The sequence below is a fragment of the Amblyomma maculatum genome, chromosome 7 (assembly GCF_055883805.1).
Source record: "Amblyomma maculatum isolate TAMU_Amacu chromosome 7, ASM5588380v1, whole genome shotgun sequence".
NCBI lineage: Eukaryota > Metazoa > Arthropoda > Arachnida > Ixodida > Ixodidae > Amblyomma > Amblyomma maculatum.
In genome coordinates, this window is record NC_139350.1 from 87,349,840 (window position 1) to 87,369,229 (window position 19,390).

Consider the following 19,390-nt stretch of genomic DNA (forward strand, 5'->3'; position numbering starts at 1 on the left):
GTCCAGGGAGCACCGCTCGTGCTCTCTGCTGTCGGTGAAGGCTGAGGAGTGGCTGCGAGCGACGCATCGCTGACTGCTCAGTCCGCTCCGGAGTAGCTTGTATTGCTTGTGAAGGCCGCAACTGTGATGCCCTACTCTCTCACTGGTTGGACATATGCGGTCGTTCTGCCCCCTCACTGTAAGTCGCGTAATGTGGGTGTCGCCACCTTCTTTCCCTTCAAGTTCACGGTGAGACAGAGAGAGAAGGAGCGGCTTGTGCTGCAGCTGCGCGACCGCTCCGCCGCCTCAATGCCGAGCCGCACGACGCGCGGCCAAGTTCACGAAAAGAGAATGAGCGGCTTCGGACAGACATTGGCGAATACCGTGATTGCGTTTAGTAGTGCTACATACTAAAATATAAAAGTAATAGTGGAATTAAAAGGCAGTATTAAAGATGTTTGGCGTCTTATACCCTTAGGGTCCCACTAATTTTGTTTAGCACAAGTGGAAAGGGTAGAGCTGCTGCTCCAGGAGGCTATGCCTGGAGTCTTCGTATTCCAAAGAGGAGGTCTTGCTCAGTTTAAATGTGTTAATAAGGGACGTGAAGCAGGAAAGAGTGAAGGCCCTTAAACCAAATGCAGACAGAACGTAAAGGCCGCTGTACGATTGCTTTTTGACACGATCCGTCGTCCGCAGAAAAGTTGACTCAATTTTGACCCGCTCGTGCTAATCCGCAAGGCGACCGGATTGCAGGCGATGTCTCCGGCTCCTCTCCTCGATCACGCCGCCGCCGGGGCAATATGGTCGCCAGCGGTGCGAAGCGAAGTGTGGTTGTTGCTTTGCCGCAAAAACCAATAATACTTAGCGCGCATGGCTAATACTGGTGTTCCTATCGACTGTGAACATTTTCCCTAAGTTGGTTCATTTGCGCTGAGCTGAAGAGTGATCTTCCAACCAATGAAATGTACATACTTTTACTGCTGTTACTGGCTCTACTTGAATCTTTTCAAAATCAAGGATTTTGCATTCATTCATTCATTCATTCATTCATCATAGCATTGCTTCTTTGTTCATCGTCTGCTTGGTCTTTTTTTTTTTTTTTTAAGCCCGGCGTGGTTATGTTTTTTCTCCATCATTCAGTGTATCCGGGCTACAGATGCAAAATTTATGCGGGTGTCGACTTGAAATGCGTTCCCAGCTGCCTCCAAAATGTTGTCATGTTTCTTGGGCACGTGCAAAACGAATGGTAAGGAGAAGGAAGACGAATCGCTTGAGGCCTTCACTTTAGTATGCAGCGCGAGCTTGCCGAGCTGCGCGAGACCATATCGAGCGCAGTCCATTGTTCTTTTAGGAGGCACTGGCCCACCAAACTTCCAAGCCACCCTGACCTACCCCTTGGCCAGCTCCGTCGATGTGACTTCTGGCTCCAGTTCGCGGTGCAACTGCAAAAACCCCATCCCGTAGCTCCGTCGGCTCGCTTCCACGAGGCACCATGGGAAGCGAACCTGGTGACTACCGCCGCAGAGCTGTCTTCCGTACGGCGTACTCCCAGCGAAGTGCAAGGTGAGTTTGCTCCCAGATCACTTCTGTTGACTTCGTTTGGTGCAGTGACCGATTCCTTCTGTTGGTTGCCTGTCTGAAATCTTTATTCGAAGCTCTTGGTCAGTACGCCTATTTGATGTATTCAGTTGCAGCTGCAGTTTACACCAGCTCGGAGCATTGAGATGGGAGTCTGAATTGGTGGTATAATGTATACGGGTATATATTTACTATTCACGCCTTCTGCTCGGAACTAGATCTCTGTTCTAGTTAGTCGGCATGCAAATGAAAAAAATTGCGGCTTTGACCTGCTGATGGCAGTGGACTCCCGGCATTTGAAATACAAATACAGTCTTTGCCAAACGTAACCAGGCTGCTCCGAAAGCTGCTGGAGCACGCGCGCGGCCGTGTGGTGTCGCTGCGCTCGCTGGCGCTTGTCGGTGCTCGCCAGCCGAGGGTAACAGCTGACGTAACTTCACCCCCTCCCTCTCGCTCTCTGGATGAGCCCGTATGGTGTACGGGCTTCGTTTTCACGTGTGCGAAGCCCGGTTGCGCCCGGCAAGGGCACTCGGTATAGCAGATAATGGATATAGCAGTGATATCTTTGTTTCATGTGAATTCCACATCCTTTCAGTTACAAGGCTGTTTATTATGGGATATAGTGAACGGAGTAAATGGCATTTCTCGAAACAGTGTGTGAATTAGCATGCCATCTGCCATTTCTGTGGAGATAGTTCCTCATCAGGAGTAAAATTTTGTCCGCAATTTCGAATGCAATATGTTCCTTGGAAATAGAAGTTATGGTCGTGATTATTCGGGGGTTCATTTCATTTCATTTCATTTATTAATACTGTCAGCCACCATAAGGGGCTGTAACAGGAGTGGAAAATACAAAACAAAAAATGAGTAATATAGAAGACGATGGAAATCAATAAGTAGTGATAAGTTGATAAGTAGTGGCATTCCGATGTTAATTTTTTTATTATTCATACTGTAGTGAACTCTGCGAAGATATTATGAAGACGAGGATGAACTAGGCGAGGATATCACAAAGACGAGGAGAAGAACGACGAAGTGCCGCTGCGCTGCTTGAGCTCACTTGTGGAGGCCTAGACTGGCTGTGCTCTTGTGTGGTTCTCTGTGCAACTTGGAGAGGGCTATTATCCCTGTTAAAGGACAGTAAACACTCCCTTTCACTTGGTGGAGGTCAGGATTTCCTGCCGTCCTGGAGCTCCGAAGCCACACACTCCCGACAACAGTCATGACCGATGCTACCACTCCTAGTCCAACCGCCTCCTCGTCCCCCATCTTCTGCGCTGGATCTTTGCGCCAACGGGACCCTCCTATCTTCAGCGGAACCGGCGACCACGACGTGGAAGATTGGCTGTCATCATATGAGCGGGTCAGTACGCACAACAAATGGGACTACGGTCTCAAATTAAATAACGTGATATTCTACCTAACGGACGTTGCCAACCTGTGGTTCCGCAACCACGAGGCCGATATCTCCTCATGGTCTGCTTTCAAGACCACTTTTTCCGATATCTTCTGCAGGCCTGCAGTGCGCAAGCTGCGCGCTGAGCAACGCTTGCGTGGCCGTGCACAGCTACCCGGCGAAAATTTTACGAGTTATATTGAAGATGTTGTAGACCTGTGCAAGAGCGTGGACGCTTCAATGACAGAACATGCCAAGATTGGTCATATTTTACAAGGAATCGACGATGACGCGTGCCAGATGCTTCTGGCCAGAAACCCAGCAACCGTGGTCGACGTCATCAATGCATGCCAAAACTTTGAGGAATTACGCAAGCTCCGTCAAATCACTCGTTCTTCGCTGTCACACCAGGAGCCTCTTGCAGCTTTAACAGCTGACGCAGAACAGTCCCCCTTGCTGCAACAAATCAAGCAGTTCGTTCGAGAAGAAGTTGCCCGTCAACTGTCCCTCGTTCCCCATCGTCCTGACGCTTCCTCTCCTTTGGCGCCAAAGTTGCAGCAAGTCATCCACGAACAAGTCGCAGAAGCACTTCCCACGCTTCCTGAAGCTCCTGCCGTCTCTCCCTTGACATACGTCGGAGCACCACTACAATATAGCCAACCATCTGTCCCAGCCCCTTTGACCTACGCGGCAGTGGCTGCGCGGCCTCCGCCTGAGCCATTACCACCCGTGCAGCCTGTCCTACGCCATGCACCGCTTCCTCAAACGGCTCCGCTTCATCCTGCGACTCCGCGCTATTACAACCTGTGGCGCACTTCTGACAATAGCCCGATTTGTTACTACTGTGGTTGCCCTGGACACGTGGCCCGTCGGTGCCGTCGCCGCATGGCTGCGCGTCCCGAGCCTGCGTCTTCGGAGTATTCCCCGCCGCTGCTTCGTTCTGCTCCGTCTTCGCCTGCATACGCCGCCGAACAGCGTTCGTACACGACCCATCGTTCTCCTTCTCCACGTTGCAGGTCACTGTCACCAATGCGCCGGCGACCACCCCCTGCTGATGAGGGAAACTAAGTTCCGCGGTTCATGAGGCGAGAACTGCGTGCTCTGCGAAAAGCTCAAGGCCTCATATTTTGCCCACGAACGTTATAGTAATCTCTATCGATGGTCTGTCTGTACATGCGCTGGTCGATACAGGTGCTGCAGTGTCTGTGATTCATGAGCGACTTTGCCGACGATTACGAAAAGTTACAACGCCATTTAACAGTTTGTCATTCCGCACTGCCAGCGAAGAGAGGATTGCACCTTTAGCAGCATGTACAGCGTGTGTCGGCATTGAAGGTCTTTTATACAGTGTCGAGTTCGTAGTTTTGTCGTCTTGTTCTCACGATGTGATCCTTGGATGGGACTTCTTGTCTAAAAATAATGCCGTGATCGATTGCGCCCGAGCTGAAGTGGAATTTTCTGCACTGTGCGACGTACTGCATGACGACAACCGTTCAGTGTGTCCTCAAAAGCTCACCATCGCTGAAGATGTCGACGTAGCTCCAGAAGATTGTGCCCTTGTGCCTCTTTCGTGTCCTGCCGTGTCAGCCATTACTGTTCTATTTACGCTGTCTGCATCCTTCATCCACCGCAAGCACCTGCCGCTGCCGTCTGCTGTTCTCGATGTTCACGGTGGCTTCACGAAGCTACTCATCTACAATCCGTCTCCGCGCCCGATTACTTTACTACGTGGGGAATCTTCCGGTTCTATTGAACCAGCTCACCTTCTCTCTGACCTGGATGCCTCCGAGACCAACCGTGGTAACTACATCGATGCTCTGCAGTCCGATCCGACGCCCGATTCGTTGCCAGACGACTTCTTCCGAACCGCCATCGATGACGCCCTTCCTTCCACCTACCGGACGCAGCTTGTGGCCCTTTTACAGACGTTTCGCTCCGCGTTCGACGCCGCCCACACACCTCTCGGCCGCACTTCCACAATCGCGCATCACATTCAGACCGTCTCTAACACGCCTTTTCGACAGCGCCCCTATCGTGTGTCAGCGGCAGAGCGTCGCGTGATCAATGAGCAAGTTGAGGACATGCTAAAACGTGATGTGATCCGTCCATCTCAAAGCCCCTGGTCTTCACCAGTGGTGCTAGTAAAGAAGAAAGATGGCTCAGTTCGCTTTTGTGTTGATTACCGGCGCCTGAACAAAACTACCCACAAGGACAATTACCCCCTGCCGCGTATAGACGACGCTGTTGATTGCCTCCAAGGTGCCGAGTACTTTTCGTCTCTTGATTTACGTTCCGGTTACTGGCAAGTACCAATGGCCGCCTGTGACAGAGAGAAGACCGCATTTGTGACCCCGGATGGCCTCTATGAATTTAATGTACTGCCCTTCGGTTTGTGCAACGCGCCCGCCACATTCGAGAGGATGATGGATAACATCTTGCGGAAGTTCAAGTGGCACATCTGCCTCTGCTACCTGGACGACATTGTTGTCTTTTCCACCGACTTCGCCACGCACCTAGAGCGCTTGCGGCAAGTTTTGGTTTGTCTTACTGACGCCGGCCTACAACTAAATCTCAAGAAGTGTCACTTCGGTGCCCGGGAGTTGACCATTTTGGGGCACATCGTCTCTAAGAAAGGTGTTCGCCCTGATCCAGCCAAGCTGCGCGCAGTGGCAGAGTTTCCTAAGCCGGTCTCGCTCAAGCAACTTCGAAGCTTCATTGGTCTATGCTCCTATTTTCGGCACTTCGTGCGGAATTTCGCTTCTATAATTGCACCCCTTACGAAGCTACTTGGGGGAAACAGTGACTTAACTGCGTGGTCGGTCGAGTGCGACGAAGCGTTCACCGCATTGCGCCGTCTTTTGACTTCGCCACCAATCCTTCGCCACTACGACCCCACAGCACCTACCGAGGTCCATACTGATGCGAGTGGCGTTGGCCTCGGAGCGGTATTGGCTCAACGGAAAAATGGCGTTCAAGAATACGTCGTCGCATACGCGAGTCGCGTCCTCTCCAAAGCTGAATGCAACTACTCAGTTACGGAAAAGGAGTGTTTGGCCATTGTGTGGGCACTAACGAAATTCCGACCCTACCTGTACGGTCGCCAGTTTGACGTCGTCACGGACCACCATGCGTTATGTTGGCTGTCCTCTCTTAAAGACCCGTCCGGCCTCCTCGCACGATGGGCTCTCCGCCTTCAGGAATTTGACATCCGCGTTATATATCGGTCTGGCCGTAAACACATGGACGCCGACGCTCTGTCTCGTTCTCCCCTATCCATCGCACCTGTTTGCTCCTCGGCGGCTGATCCCATCCTCTCGTCTCTAACAATCGCTGATATGCCTGCGGAGCAGCGAAAAGACCCGTGGCTCGCATCTCTTATCGACATCGTGTCCACTTCTCCAAACGCTGCGCCTTCTCAGACTTTAGGCCGTCAAGCATCACACTTTGCCCTACGAGACGGTCTTCTCTACCGCCGCAATTATATGCCTGATAGTCGACGGTGGCTTCTCGTCATTCCCCGACATTTACAAGAAATTTGCGCCTCTTTCCATGCCGACCCTCAGTGTGCCCATCCTGGTGTAGTCAAGATGTTTCAGAGAATTTCTCAACGCTAGTATTGGCGCGGCATGTATGGCTATATTCGCAAATACGTCTGCTCCTGCATCGCCTGTCAGCGCCGCAAGTCACCCACACCTCGTGCTTCTGGCCCCTTACAACCATTTCCATGCCCGGCCCGCCCTTTTGACCGCGTTGGCGTTGACCTTTAGGGCCACTTCCCTGCACGGTCTCTGGGAACCGGTGGATTATCGTTGGCATCGACCACCTCACCCGGTATGCCGAGACCACCACTTTACCCGCCGCTACTGCCCGTGAAGTTGCCCTGTTCTTGCTACATCATTTTGTTCTTCGCCACGGCGCGCCGCGAGAGCTGCTGAGTGACCGAGGACGCGTCTTCCTTTCCAACGTCGTTGAAGCTCTACTGGCCGTATGTCGCATCATACATCGGACCACAACAGCCTACCACCCTCAAACTAACGGGCTGACTGAGCGCTTCAATCATACTCTTGGAGATATGCTCACAATGTACGTTGCCGCTGATCAGACCAACTGGGACGCTGTTCTTCCTTTCGTGACGTACGCATACAATACCGCCATGCAGTCAACCACTGGATTTAGCCCTTTCTTCCTGCTTTATGGGCATGAGGCATCATCCACGATGGACACTATTTTACCATATCGTTCTGACTCCTCCGAGTGGACTCTCCTTTCAGATGTTGCCAAACATGCGGAAGAATGCCGCCAGTTAGCCCGCAGTTTAACATCGGAATCGCAAGGCCGCCAAAAGTATCGTCACGACAAAGATCAGACGCCACACGTTTTCCCTACAGGATCCCTTGTTTGGCTCTGGGTTCCTGGCACCCCACCGGGATTGTCATCAAAATTTAGAACCGAGTACCACGGCCCCTACTGCATTGTCCGCCAAACCTCCCCTGTGAATTACATCGTGGAGCCACTCACTCCCTCTTCGGACATGCGTCATCGCGGCCGCGAAACTGTGCACGTGAGCCGCCTCAAAACATATTATGATCCGCTCCTCTTGCCCTCACCATAAGTCGCCAAGATGGCTCCTCTTCGCTCCGGGGGAAATTGTAGTGAACTCTGCGAAGATATTATGAAGACGAGGATGAACTAGGCGAGGAGAAGAACGACGAAGTGCCGCTGCGCTGCTCGAGCTCGCTTGTGGAGGCCTAGACTGGCTGTGCTCTTGTGTGGTTCTCTGTGTAACTTGGAGAGGGCTATTATCCCTGTTAAAGGACAGTAAACACCCCCTTTCAATACGATTTAAAAAAAAAAACAATTGCACAAAACTTCCTGCTAACATGTTTATTATTTTGAGGTGAAAAAAGCATCAAATGGTTGTCCTTAAGGGCTGCATAATCAATTCATGCGGGATATTGTTTATTTCTGATGGAAACACCAATTCGCTTCTGAAACACTTAGCACAGGGGAGCGCAGTAATCTGTGGAATGGAAATTGACAGACAGGTCGAGAAAAGCAAGAAATAGTGGGCTAGGTAACAAGCATGAATTCAACGTACCTTCACTGAGGTCAAGAAGAAATTCTAACAAGGGTAGGGAATTTAATGTGGAAAGCAATAATTCGATGGCCCCAGAAATATACGCAATTGGATGTGTCAGACTTGGGTGGAGGAGTACATCTCTGTGTGGTCTGCAAGGATGACTCCAATGCAGTGGACAAGCCTGAGCTCGGCAAAGTATACGCAGCCCATTTTCGTGCCGACCTCTCCTTTTACAGAGCCGTGCTGACCTCTCCTGAGCCCCTTCCATCTGGAGAGCTTCAGGTACGCTTCGTTGACTTCGGCAATGAGGACCAAGTGTACCTGACGGAGTTAAGAGACATGGACAATCTTGGCGACTTCCTAGTGTGCCTTCCTCATCAGGCACTGGAGTGCCGGCTGCGAAACTTCACGTGCGACGATGGATTCTTCTGGGCTGAGAAGACATCCACAGCATTGCTCGACATCATTACAGAAGTGAGTAAACATTGTGGGGCTTCCACTGCATTAACGGGATGGAAATGAAACTGGCACTTATACTTGCTGCAGTCTTTTACTTCATTTAGACAACCTGACGAGAGGCTGGAGCAACTCGACGAAGGCTCAAAGAGTTCCGCGCTGAAAATTACGCCTCGACTCTGGACTCGCTTCCTTGAGTTTGACATACCGCCCCAACAGCTGTGGTGGTAATGGTGGATGTATTATCAGCATTCTCTGGTATTATGGTGGATTATAGTATTATGATGGATGTATTATCAGCATTCTCTTAAGGATATAAAAGAGAACTGTATTGTGTACATATTGTTTTGTGCCTCTTCCCAGTTTTATAACATAGCTCAGCTTTCATATTTGCCTCAACTCCTTGAAACTTGAGGCGAATGTTATCTGTGTATGGGAGGAATTATACTACAGAGATACCTAAGCGCCGCCGAAGGGTTGACGCAATGGTGTGCATGTTTTTCTGACACGTCTGGAGACTGTTGGCGCGATGCCAGGTCACGGTAACAGCGGCCTTTCCATGGAAGTGACTGTATTCGCTATTGCGTAAAATTTGCGACGCTTAACTTCGCTTAAGTCATTTAGGACGTGCAAAAGCACTGTTAGACATGGTTTGGCATTGCTTTTCTGGGCAGTCTGGCATTCAGAGACTAACACAAAGTTTGCCAAAGTGTTAAACATATTTAGTTAGTGTGGTCTTATCCAATATAACGTGTCTTCCCGCGGTACAATTTTTCAGCACCTATTTTCAGATCGGTCTTCCCTTTGTTATCGAAAAGATAATCGCACATATGTTATCCGTGGCATGATACTGACATCATGCTGGATTCGTACTGCGTAAAACAGGAGCAAGGTACTGCTTGTAAATCTCATAATTAAAAAATGACAGCATAAATGGACATTAAACAAAATGAGAATAAGAACGCCTTGCAAGACCTCGCACACCCGTGCCACACAGGTACGTTCATATGACTCTGTGGAAGCGGGGCTTTAATGCAGGGTTCTCTTTATTTGTAGGGATTAAGCAAGTAGCAAAGTACATGTACACAGGCAAGGATCCGCAAGCAGACTCTCAGTCAGGAGACATGAACCTTACTGCTTATACCTTTAAAGGCCGAGCTAAAAGGTCTCAAAATTTTTTATTTGATTTTAAAGATCGTCGCCCCAAAGAGACATCGAGGATGCTGGATGGCATAGTGGAGGAATAAAGCAATTTCCGCCGCCTGCGGCTTTTTAACGTACACTTGCATCACACAGTGGACTGAAGCATTATATTTCGCCTGCATCCGCCCTAAAAACTAATTCACAGAGTGGGACGGTTATCACTTCTAATCGTGATGCAACTGCGAAATATTGCAAGAAATTGTTATGGACAAATTGAAAGCACTGGTCTAATAGTCGGACAGCAGCAAAGCAAGGGAAGGAAAGCGTAGCAGGGGGCGGCAGAAAGTTAGGTGGGCGGATGAGGTTAAGAAGTTCGCAGGGGTCAAGTGGATGCAGCTAGCACAGAACCGGGTTAATTGGAGAAATGTGGGAGAGGCCTTCGCCCTGCAGTGGGTATAGTCAGGCTGATGATGATGATGAACGTGCATCAATGGACATATACTGTTTGCACCGGCTTTGTAGAATAGCCGACTGCTTCGGGCGTTTGGTCTGGGCACATTCAAATGGAGCTTGGTTGTCAGCGTGGGACAATCAAATACAGCATGCAAACATTTCTGCAAGAAGATAGCGTCCCGTAACTCGCAACTCAACTTGCAACCTGCTAGTATTAAAATCATCTTTACCCATTAGCTGAAATGCACAATTTAATCTCAAAGCATACCTTTACATAGAGAGGTCTTCTCTTCTGGCACCTTACTTAAAGCGAAGGTACGCACAACAGAATTAAAATACACTGCTAACTGCAATACCAAAGGCCACTTTATTTAAGAAAGGCTTGCAATAAGTACAGGACATTACTGCAGGTCAATTCCAGGAAGGATAACTACTGCGAAAGGTCCCCCTGTCGAGCAAGACATTCAGAGTATGGTTTGCACTGTGCAGCACAGCAAAAATTTTGCATCTTTATTTTATTGGAACAGAATAAAAAGAGGCAGCACATACATCACTTGTTCAGAACATTTCTCTGCAAGCAAAGGTCAATACATGAAGGTCAATACAAGATGCTACAGCCCTTACAGCGCAATGAAACATCAAGACAGAAAACACTTGGGTCATACCTCAGACCTAAAACACAAAGGAGAAACAATGGGGCCCAAATATATGCAGCTGAGGAGCCCGCTAACTTTATAGTTAGCGGGCTCCTCAGCTGCATATATTTGGGCCCCATTGTTTCTCCTTTGTGTTTTAGGTCTGAGGTCTCAGCTTTCATATTTGCCTCTACTCCTTGAAACTTGAGGCGAATGTGATATATTCTGGCATGAGGACTTGGTTAATAATGTCACCGTTCGGCAAAGAAGGAAAAAAAAAAAGTGCAAGGGGGCAAGGTTCTACTCGCAAAACCTCCATTCTCCTCATATACAGTGTGTACAGGTCAAAGCTATATGAAAAAGAACACATTCTTTTCATATAAGGCCTTCCAGTCTTATGCTGCTCCCCCATGAATGTAAGCCCAGCGTCACAAAGGGTACACACATTGGCGCAGTACAACTTTCTGTACGATGCCATGCTGCCTGCATACCCCATAAAAATACATGCTGACAACTATCACACTCTTGCAGACATTACAGACAGATAGTTACATTCCGTGGAAGCACCCTATGCACTGCAAGGTAAGAAATTGTTGCAACGCTGTTGGCAACACCGAATATACACTAAAAGCTCACCAATTCGAACTTCACGGGAGGAGAAAAGAAATTTGAATTATCAAATGGCCTCACAAAAAAAAAATACTGATAAGAAATTGATGCATTACTGTAAACTTATTTGGTGAAAAATTGGGCAACAGTTGCCTACTTTTTTTGATGGGAATAGCACCAATATGATAATGTTTCTCATTCCCGTAATTGCTTTACTGCATGCACGATGTCAACAGCGACAAAGCAGAACTCATCGAAAATGGCAAGGGTTGGCTTCCCCGGAATCCTTCACGGTGCGATGCAATAGCGGTGGTGCCCACTCCTAAGCAGAGGTGGGCAAATGCCCTCATTTTAGGCTTTCCACCCTCGCCCTCAATTTACAATTGGTGACCCTCCCTCACTCTAAAATTCCCCTGGTCCTCCCTCAGAAAAATTTGATGGTCCTCACTAACCCTGACAGTCATTTCAACATCCCTCCCTCGCATTCAACCACACGATCAGCAGTTTTATTATTCTCAATCTATTCCAAAGTTACTGAGACAAAGTATAGCGCAAAATGTTCTGTGCGTCCGGTATCGGCAGTGTCAAGCTGTGTTAATCATTTAAGCTTAGCAATCCCAATTTCTCGAAGCTAGCTCAAAAAATGACGGCAGCTGCATTCATGCTGTAAATTATAACTGGCAAGAGCCGTCTGGTACTTGTTCCGACAGTGGCTGAGATGCACTGTGCGGAGAAAAAACTATGGGCTGTGAAAAGATAAATTTTCTTTTTAATTCTAACAGCTCACAAAGCAGCCAATTGAGGGCGAGACTGCCACAAAGAAGGAAAATAGCCGCTGTCATAACTAACCAGACAAACCTGCCCACCGGTTAACCCTCCATACGTTTGAAGGGGTAAAGCGACGAAATACTGCACACCACATTTTCAAGGAGGTTCGAACTACTACAGCCGCAGATGGAAGGCACAAGGTGTACATGGCATATTCGACAGCAGAATAGTGCACTGTAACTCAATTAACAACAAAACACTATTACGTAGAGGCGCAGATTTCATGGGCTTTGCATAATGTGTGTGCATGTGTGGAAAAGGGGAGGACGAAGCTTGTGAGCATGGGTCGTGCACTTCAATTTCAGCTGTACGTGTGGCGTCATCTGCGAGAGACCCCGTAAAAAAAAGGCCATCGTACGCCTCCGTCGGTACGACTAAAGCTGTGTTTCGATCACATCCTGACCTCCCACCAGAACAGCTGTGGGTATCTCGCCAAACTAACCATCATCTTACATTGCTTGGACACGGGAACCTCCATCAAGCGGGAAAAAGCTAATATTACCTGCGAACATAAAAACTGTATAATGTCCCTAAAATTCACTGTGACATTCTTTGTTATTATTTGATTTTATTTTCACATATCTGAGCACCATATAATAATAGCTCCATATAAACATTACATACTGCGCGCGCACCTTCGTCTGCGAAGCGTAGTAGGAAGGCCAGCTGTTCATCCCAGAGCTATAGTTCTCTAGAAGCGCACTATAACAGAGCTCTCAAGCAACTCGCTGCCGGCCTACTGGACTAGTATGCAACCGTGGAACCCAGGTAGCTTTTCAAGTAAACATTTGTCACTGGTACTTCAGATTGCTCGAGGGTCAACGCCTGCGCAGGAAAAAATGCTCTCCACTTCTCCCAAAGCAGTCCTGCCTCTAGTTTTGCTCCTAAAGTTGAAGGCTCGAAGCACAAGCTGTGAAACTCCTGGTATTTTTGCACAGTATTTATCTTCCAGCTGCTCTAGCTCTAAACAGTTCTTGTTGTATCGAATTGCTGTATGTTTTTTTATTTTTATTTTCTTGTCTCGGAAAACATCCCACGACGTCCTATTTGATCGATGTTATTTCTACCTACCCTGTTGTGCTTATCATTGTAGACAAGCATGTAGACTAGTGTCAAAACAGTAAATAAATGAACAGTGCTGCGTTCGTGATTCCATCTTTCCAGTCATTGTCCTTGCGACTAGTTGCAGCATGCACCAAAAACATAGTTTGCCAAGTAATTATTTCCTCTGCCTTAGGGAAAACAGGCCATCTGTGAAAGCTGCAAAGATATGGACTGATGTCCCTTCATATTTTCACACAATCATGCTAATGATGTGTTCCATTTTCAAAGATTTGAGCTGTCTGCTTGCCAGCACAAGATGGAACATTTATTGCGGACTACATATTGGTTGTGTAGTGTCAAAATACACATATGCATCTTGATTTCAGGGCGTTCAATACCCTCTGGTGGTCACAAAATATTCCATATGTCATGATAACCAAGTGCAGCTCTGGGATAAAAAAGATATATAGACATAAATCATTGCAAGAGTAACAAAACTACATAAATTTACACTGTTAAAAATATTGAACACTGCTCAATGAAGGCAGTGTTGCTAGTTTTGCTGTGACTGACATGGCAAACAGTGCTTGTTGCCTTTAGTGATGTGTTGAGCACAAGGCCTGCTTGGAGATTTTAATCCTGTCAGTTAGGTACAGTTATGTCCTGTTTTTGTTGTGTCATCATACATGCAGGCCAAGGTAATGCCATATGGTCCTTGGTTCCAATGCTGCAATTATGAAAAAGTGACTGCCAACACAGGTCTGATGTACACCGTCCCACTGCTGACCGTGTATATTCCAAAGCGATGTCCAAGTCTTGGGCAGACACCAATAGACGCAGCTCACAAAGCAACATTCCTGCCAAGGTGGTTGCCTACAATAATAACCGCATGCCATAGCTGCCATTCATGGCAGCCCAGAAGTTATGAAGTGCTAACAAGCTCCAAGTAGCCACAGGAACAAAGTAGGCAAATGGCAATACATATTGAAATACTTACTGTGAATTGTGTTTTAATATCAGATGGCTTTGAAAGGACACTAAGGACGGACAGCAGTTTTCCTGTATCGCTAAGGTAGAGTTTTAAAAGGATGGAAAGACCAAGAAACAGAACAAAGATGCTGCCATTACCGGCCAATTTCGCAAGTAAAATGCATGCTTCCACACAGAGGTTTGGTGCAGATTACTGCAAGAGATATTGTGTCCTGAGCCACTCTATGTGGCAGTGACACATTCTTTTCAGCAAGCTCATCACGAATTTGAATCAACTCATGGGAAGGCTTCCAATTTAAATTTTCTCACCAATACTATATGCCTCAATTGTTGCCAGACAACACAACCATAATGAGAGAAATAATCAAATTTTTACTGAGACCAGTGACTGAATGGAGTTGTCCTCAGTGTCCCTTTAAAAGGGGCACTGAAGCATTCAAGCAAAGTATATGCACTGATGCATGTGAGAAAATATTCTGGGATAACACAATCTTTGCTCCAACAGAAAACTGGCAACTTCACAACAAAGAGGGAAAACAGCTGCCAAGAACACTGGTGCTGCACATACAGCAGTCGCAAAAATTGGCAGACATGCATTGCAATTCACAGAATGTCACAATATGTAGTCGCTAGGCTAAGTGTAATTGCATTAAATGTGCAAGCATATTTCGCAGATTGCAGAGATTTATCTGTTGCTTCAATTATTTATTTCATATATACGACCACACCTTTGGTCAACAAAAAGAAAGGGTGTGCATGTGCCAGGGAAAGGGGTCTGATTAGATGTGCTAGGTTTCTCTCCTGGAGGAGCAAGGAGAGAATCGTTCTCCTGTCTAGTTGACGGTGGATTCATCGAAATGCGAAGGTCCGATGATCGACGACCCAAAAGTTACCTAAACTAGCACCTCAGCCAGCCGTCGACCAGAGCATATGCAAGAGAGGTGGTCATGTGTAGCCTAAGCATGAACACCTGCACGAGAGAAGGCAAAAAAAACTCAAATTTTGGGTATCAAATCAAAAATGTGTGTAAGCCCACTCAGCAACCCAAAATGGCATATATTGTGCATGCATACTACGCATGAATATGTCTGCACAACTTAACAGTGTTGGCAGTTCATGTCACATCCGGTTTCACAAGCCGGTGCTTCCTTTAGTCCTTGAATGCCTGCTGAAAACGGCCAATCCTCCCCTACCTTTTCCTGCTCTCCCCGTTGACTAGCCTTCACACCTGTCCTGCTTATGTGGAGGCAAGTATACCGTATGAGTAGTGCCTAATGATGAAAAGTTGACAAAATCACTTTTTGTAACATTTCCTCTTTCTTCGTGAGGTGGCATTCTGCGTCCCTCGTGTATCAAACTGCCTGCCAGATGATGTCGTAGAGCGCACCATTCGTGGTGCTGCTCATCGTAGAGCTGCTACAGGTGCTGGTCTTAAATAAAGCCATAAAGAGTTGGGGGCAGAGGCGTTGGCATCGCTGCGAAAGGCTGTGGTGGCTTGTTCGAATCACATACGTCTTTTATCTACAATTCAATGATGTTTAGAAAGAAAAATGGGGAAATTAGTTAAAGAAGGCATGGTAAGTCTTTCCGATAGGGCTATTTTGAAACAACTAGGTAGCTTTTAAGTCGGAGTTTTACTCTTGCCGGGATAACCTGCGACTGTTACAATGATATCATATAAATATTTTTTTTCTTGTGGCAGCCAACAACTATAATTGTTTTAACAAGTGCCGGCACAGCAGCTGCTGCCAAAACATTTCCTGGCTGCCAAGTTAATGGCTTGGCTATTAGTTTTGTACCTGTTGCGCTGACGGTACTGAGTTGATGTGGTCTAGTTAAGCTGGTTGGCTTATAACTCACACAAATAAAGAAATTTGCGAGCGAGGTGCAGAGGAAGAATAGGTATAGAAGTACACAAATGCAGAATGCAATGCACCATCAAGATGCTTATGTGTGCATCTGTGTTTGCATAGGTCTTTGCCTCTTCTTCATTTGTGTCTTGCTTGCGCAGTTCTTTCTTTGCTGACTACAACCAAGCGCTAATGATGCGAACTAAAAAGAAAAAAGAACGCTTGAATAGTAAAATTAGGCAGACAAAACCGAAGTCAGGTTCGCTTTAGCACATGTTCAGATGCAGCCACTGAACGCCTCAGCACACCTCTGCAAATGGTGAGCAAATCTGTTGCTCCGGCCACCTCGTGCTTGCTATGGAGGAGGACAAAACATTTATTTTCGCAAGGGTATTCGGGGCGCGATGGGTCTCCGCACGACCCCATCGCACTCATACGTTCATGTTCAATCTGTCAATGACGTCGGCAGCCCGGCGAACTGCGATCTTTTGCTTCGCCGTGTCCTTGGAGCATAGTGTGGTCTCCCAGTCTTCCCAAGTCCGGAGTGGCACCGATCTGCCGGGGGGGAGGCGACGCCGGGCAGGTTAGTAGGATATGGGTCAGTGTCGCTTTAGGGACTTGGCAGAGGGGGCAGGTTGGCGGGATTGGTTGATAGTGAGATAATAGGGAGAGAGTGGGCAGGGTCCTCATTTGCAATCATCACCAGAGATGCTGTTCCCTGGTGGTAAGGGAGGAGTGTGGTGGTAGATATTGTTCCCGTTCGGCACGGAAGTGTGCGGTGAGCTCAGCGAAGGTATGCATGCGCTCCTTCAACAAATCACCCCCCCCCCCCCCCCCCCCTAGTTCCGCCTGTGCCCAGTTTCTTGGCCCTCGCGCTAAGGAGTCGGCGGCCTCGTTGCCGGGATTTCCAGAGTGCGCAGGCACCCAGATGAGCTCAACGCGTCAGGGGTAGTGGGGGGTTGTTGTGGCTAGCAGAAATTTGACGAGAGGTGTACCCTGCCTCTAGCATAATTTAAGACTGTGGTTTTGGAGTCGCTGATGATGTAGTTGGCGCTAGTGTCTGTAAGGGCCATGGCGATGGCGGTCTCTTCAGCCTCTTCTGCTGTGTTGCCTGGTGGCAGTTCGAAACTGAGTTGGGGTTGGTATACTACAGCCATAGGTCCCCGGTCGTCTACAGCTGCATCTACCCAGATCGCATCTGGGGCGCCACCGTACCACTTGTGCAGTGCTTTCACCCGTGCAGTCCTGCAGCCTTGATCCCGCAAAGGGTGCATGTTCCGAGGTAGTAGTGTGATGTAGAGAGATTTTCTGATGTGGGATGGAAGCGTGCTTAGTTTTGGATCGTTGGCAGGGATACTGATGTTGAGATTGTGCAATATTTGTCTACCTGTGGGATGAGGCGAGAGCTACACAAAAAGGGGTAGAAAGCTAGAATCTGATAGACCCGTGGTATAGGAGCAAAAAAGAGCGATCGTCATAATACCAGCACCACTTACTCCATATATGCAAGCATGATGCAAGCAGTCCTACTATCTATCTGGGTAGCGCCACATTGCGGCAGCTATGAAGTGAGGCGTACTGGTGGCACCCAGTGCGAAACGGGTGATGCAGTGTAGAAATAGAGGAGACACTGCACAAGCAAACCGTTGCAACATCCCAGATTGTTTACTGAGGCAGATCTCTGATGCAAGATTACACAGCTGTTCTTTACAAAATGGTGGTGAATGTGTGTTTTGGTCATGGCAGCACAGATGCCAATCAAGCGAAAGGGAAATGCTATGTTTAGATAGTTTTCTCAGCAATAACTGCATCTCGTTGCTGCTGAAAAAAAAAAATACTCAGAAGAAGTCATAAACAATTTTTTTTTTTTGCACGAACAAGACTTGGGCAGAGTTGTCCCCCCCGCCCCCTTTTACCGCTATGTTTTATTCAAATCATTCTCTTTGAACAGTAATGTGACCTGGTTCAATCTGAACTGAAAGAAGTCAGCTATCAGTGAGGCCAAGGCACACATAAGGATTTTTATTCTTGTTGTCAACATAAATTAGTACTATAGTTATTTTATGGTGATGATTATCAACCATTTTATGGATATCATTAACAGAAATTTTTTAAAAATCCCTTAGGCTTTCCTTTGCCTTGCTGACTGTTCAAGCCTTTCGGTTGCGTATCCTAACAAGCCGCTCAATTTTCCCTACATCTGTCCGCTTATTGCTCCATTCTGAGCAATGTCAGCCACATTTATTCATTCAAGATACTCACAGGCTCCAAATAGGAGTATTGTGTGAGGGGCGAATACAGGAAGCGAAGGATATAAATAAAAACTGTGGTTCAGTTTGAAAAAAAAAAAAAAAAAAAATTTTGCGTCTGCTATATCGGGGGTATTTTTAAACTTCACAAATACCTATCAATATGGAGCAGTAGCAGCACGCATGGTGTCAAAGACGATGTCCTTGTCTTTTATTGTGCCGCGACTGGTAATTTCCGGTATTTTGCTTAACCTATCGTCATGTTTTGTTCTGCTCCTTACTAAGACGTCAAAGAGTGTCTTATCAAGGACTCCATCTATGTACAACAGGCAGCTCACCAACAGTGAATGTTATAAATAAATGAATGCTTTTAATGCTTTGACCATAATTTGCAATGATAGACATGTCATTTTATACCGCACTATGTCATCATTATCAAAACCCTCACCGAGGGTTCATGGAATAGGAGAGGAACACGGCAGAGTGACATGTATTACTTGTGCACCTACCGCAATTATGCATACTAAGCATGACACAGAGTATAGGATTTTATCTAGTAATATACAACACACAAACTGGAAAATATTTGCTATGACTTCACCAACAGGTTCTGTAAGCAAGTTTATTTATTTCTTTAGTAATACCGCGGAGTCGTTTGACTCCAAGCAGGGGTGAGCAAAGATACAATCAAGCAAACCGTTGCAACATCCCAGATCGTTTACTGAGGCAGATCCCTGATGCAAGACTACACAGCTGTTCTTTACAAAATGTGGTGAATGTGTGTTTTGGTCATGGCAGCACAGATGCCAGTATACCAGCCTGCATGATGAGATATGGCTTTCATTTCACCTTTTTACCTAGACCTTCGCCCAAAGGTCAGAGTGCCACACCATTCTGATTAATATATATACAATGTGCTTCATCTAGTTTGTGGCAAGCTTCAAGAATGACAAACACGCTCTATAAAGGCTTCGACAGTTATCTTCTCCGGGTAAGCACTGTTTAAATGCATGTGGTTTGCTAATGAAGACCTAAATTGGCTATTTTTATCCTGAACTTTAGCACAGAATTGCAAACTTAAAGTTGTAGAATTACTTGAG

The 19,390-nt window shown here is 47.2% G+C and overlaps 1 protein-coding gene across 8 annotated transcripts in view; it reads left to right on the plus strand.

Annotated features, from left to right (window-relative positions):
- LOC146183889 (tudor domain-containing 6-like) overlaps nucleotides 1–10,633 on the plus strand; it is a 30,447-nt gene extending 19,814 nt beyond the window's left edge. For 5 of the 8 annotated variants that reach the window (XM_084609218.1, XM_084609214.1, XM_084609216.1 and 2 more), the window contains 4 exons: nucleotides 1,331–1,542; nucleotides 2,516–2,920; nucleotides 8,270–8,507; nucleotides 8,580–10,633. In XM_084609218.1, the coding sequence (XP_084465344.1) occupies nucleotides 2,787–2,920; nucleotides 8,270–8,507; nucleotides 8,580–8,720 (513 nt within the window). In that variant the 5' untranslated portion in view covers nucleotides 1,331–1,542; nucleotides 2,516–2,786 and the 3' untranslated portion in view covers nucleotides 8,721–10,633. Of the gene's footprint in view, nucleotides 1–1,330; nucleotides 1,543–2,515; nucleotides 2,921–8,269; nucleotides 8,508–8,579 lie in introns of those variants that run through there. The other 3 variants (XM_084609222.1, XM_084609219.1, XM_084609220.1) reach the window with 3 other exon arrangements.
- The last annotated feature ends 8,757 nt before the right edge of the window (nucleotides 10,634–19,390 follow it).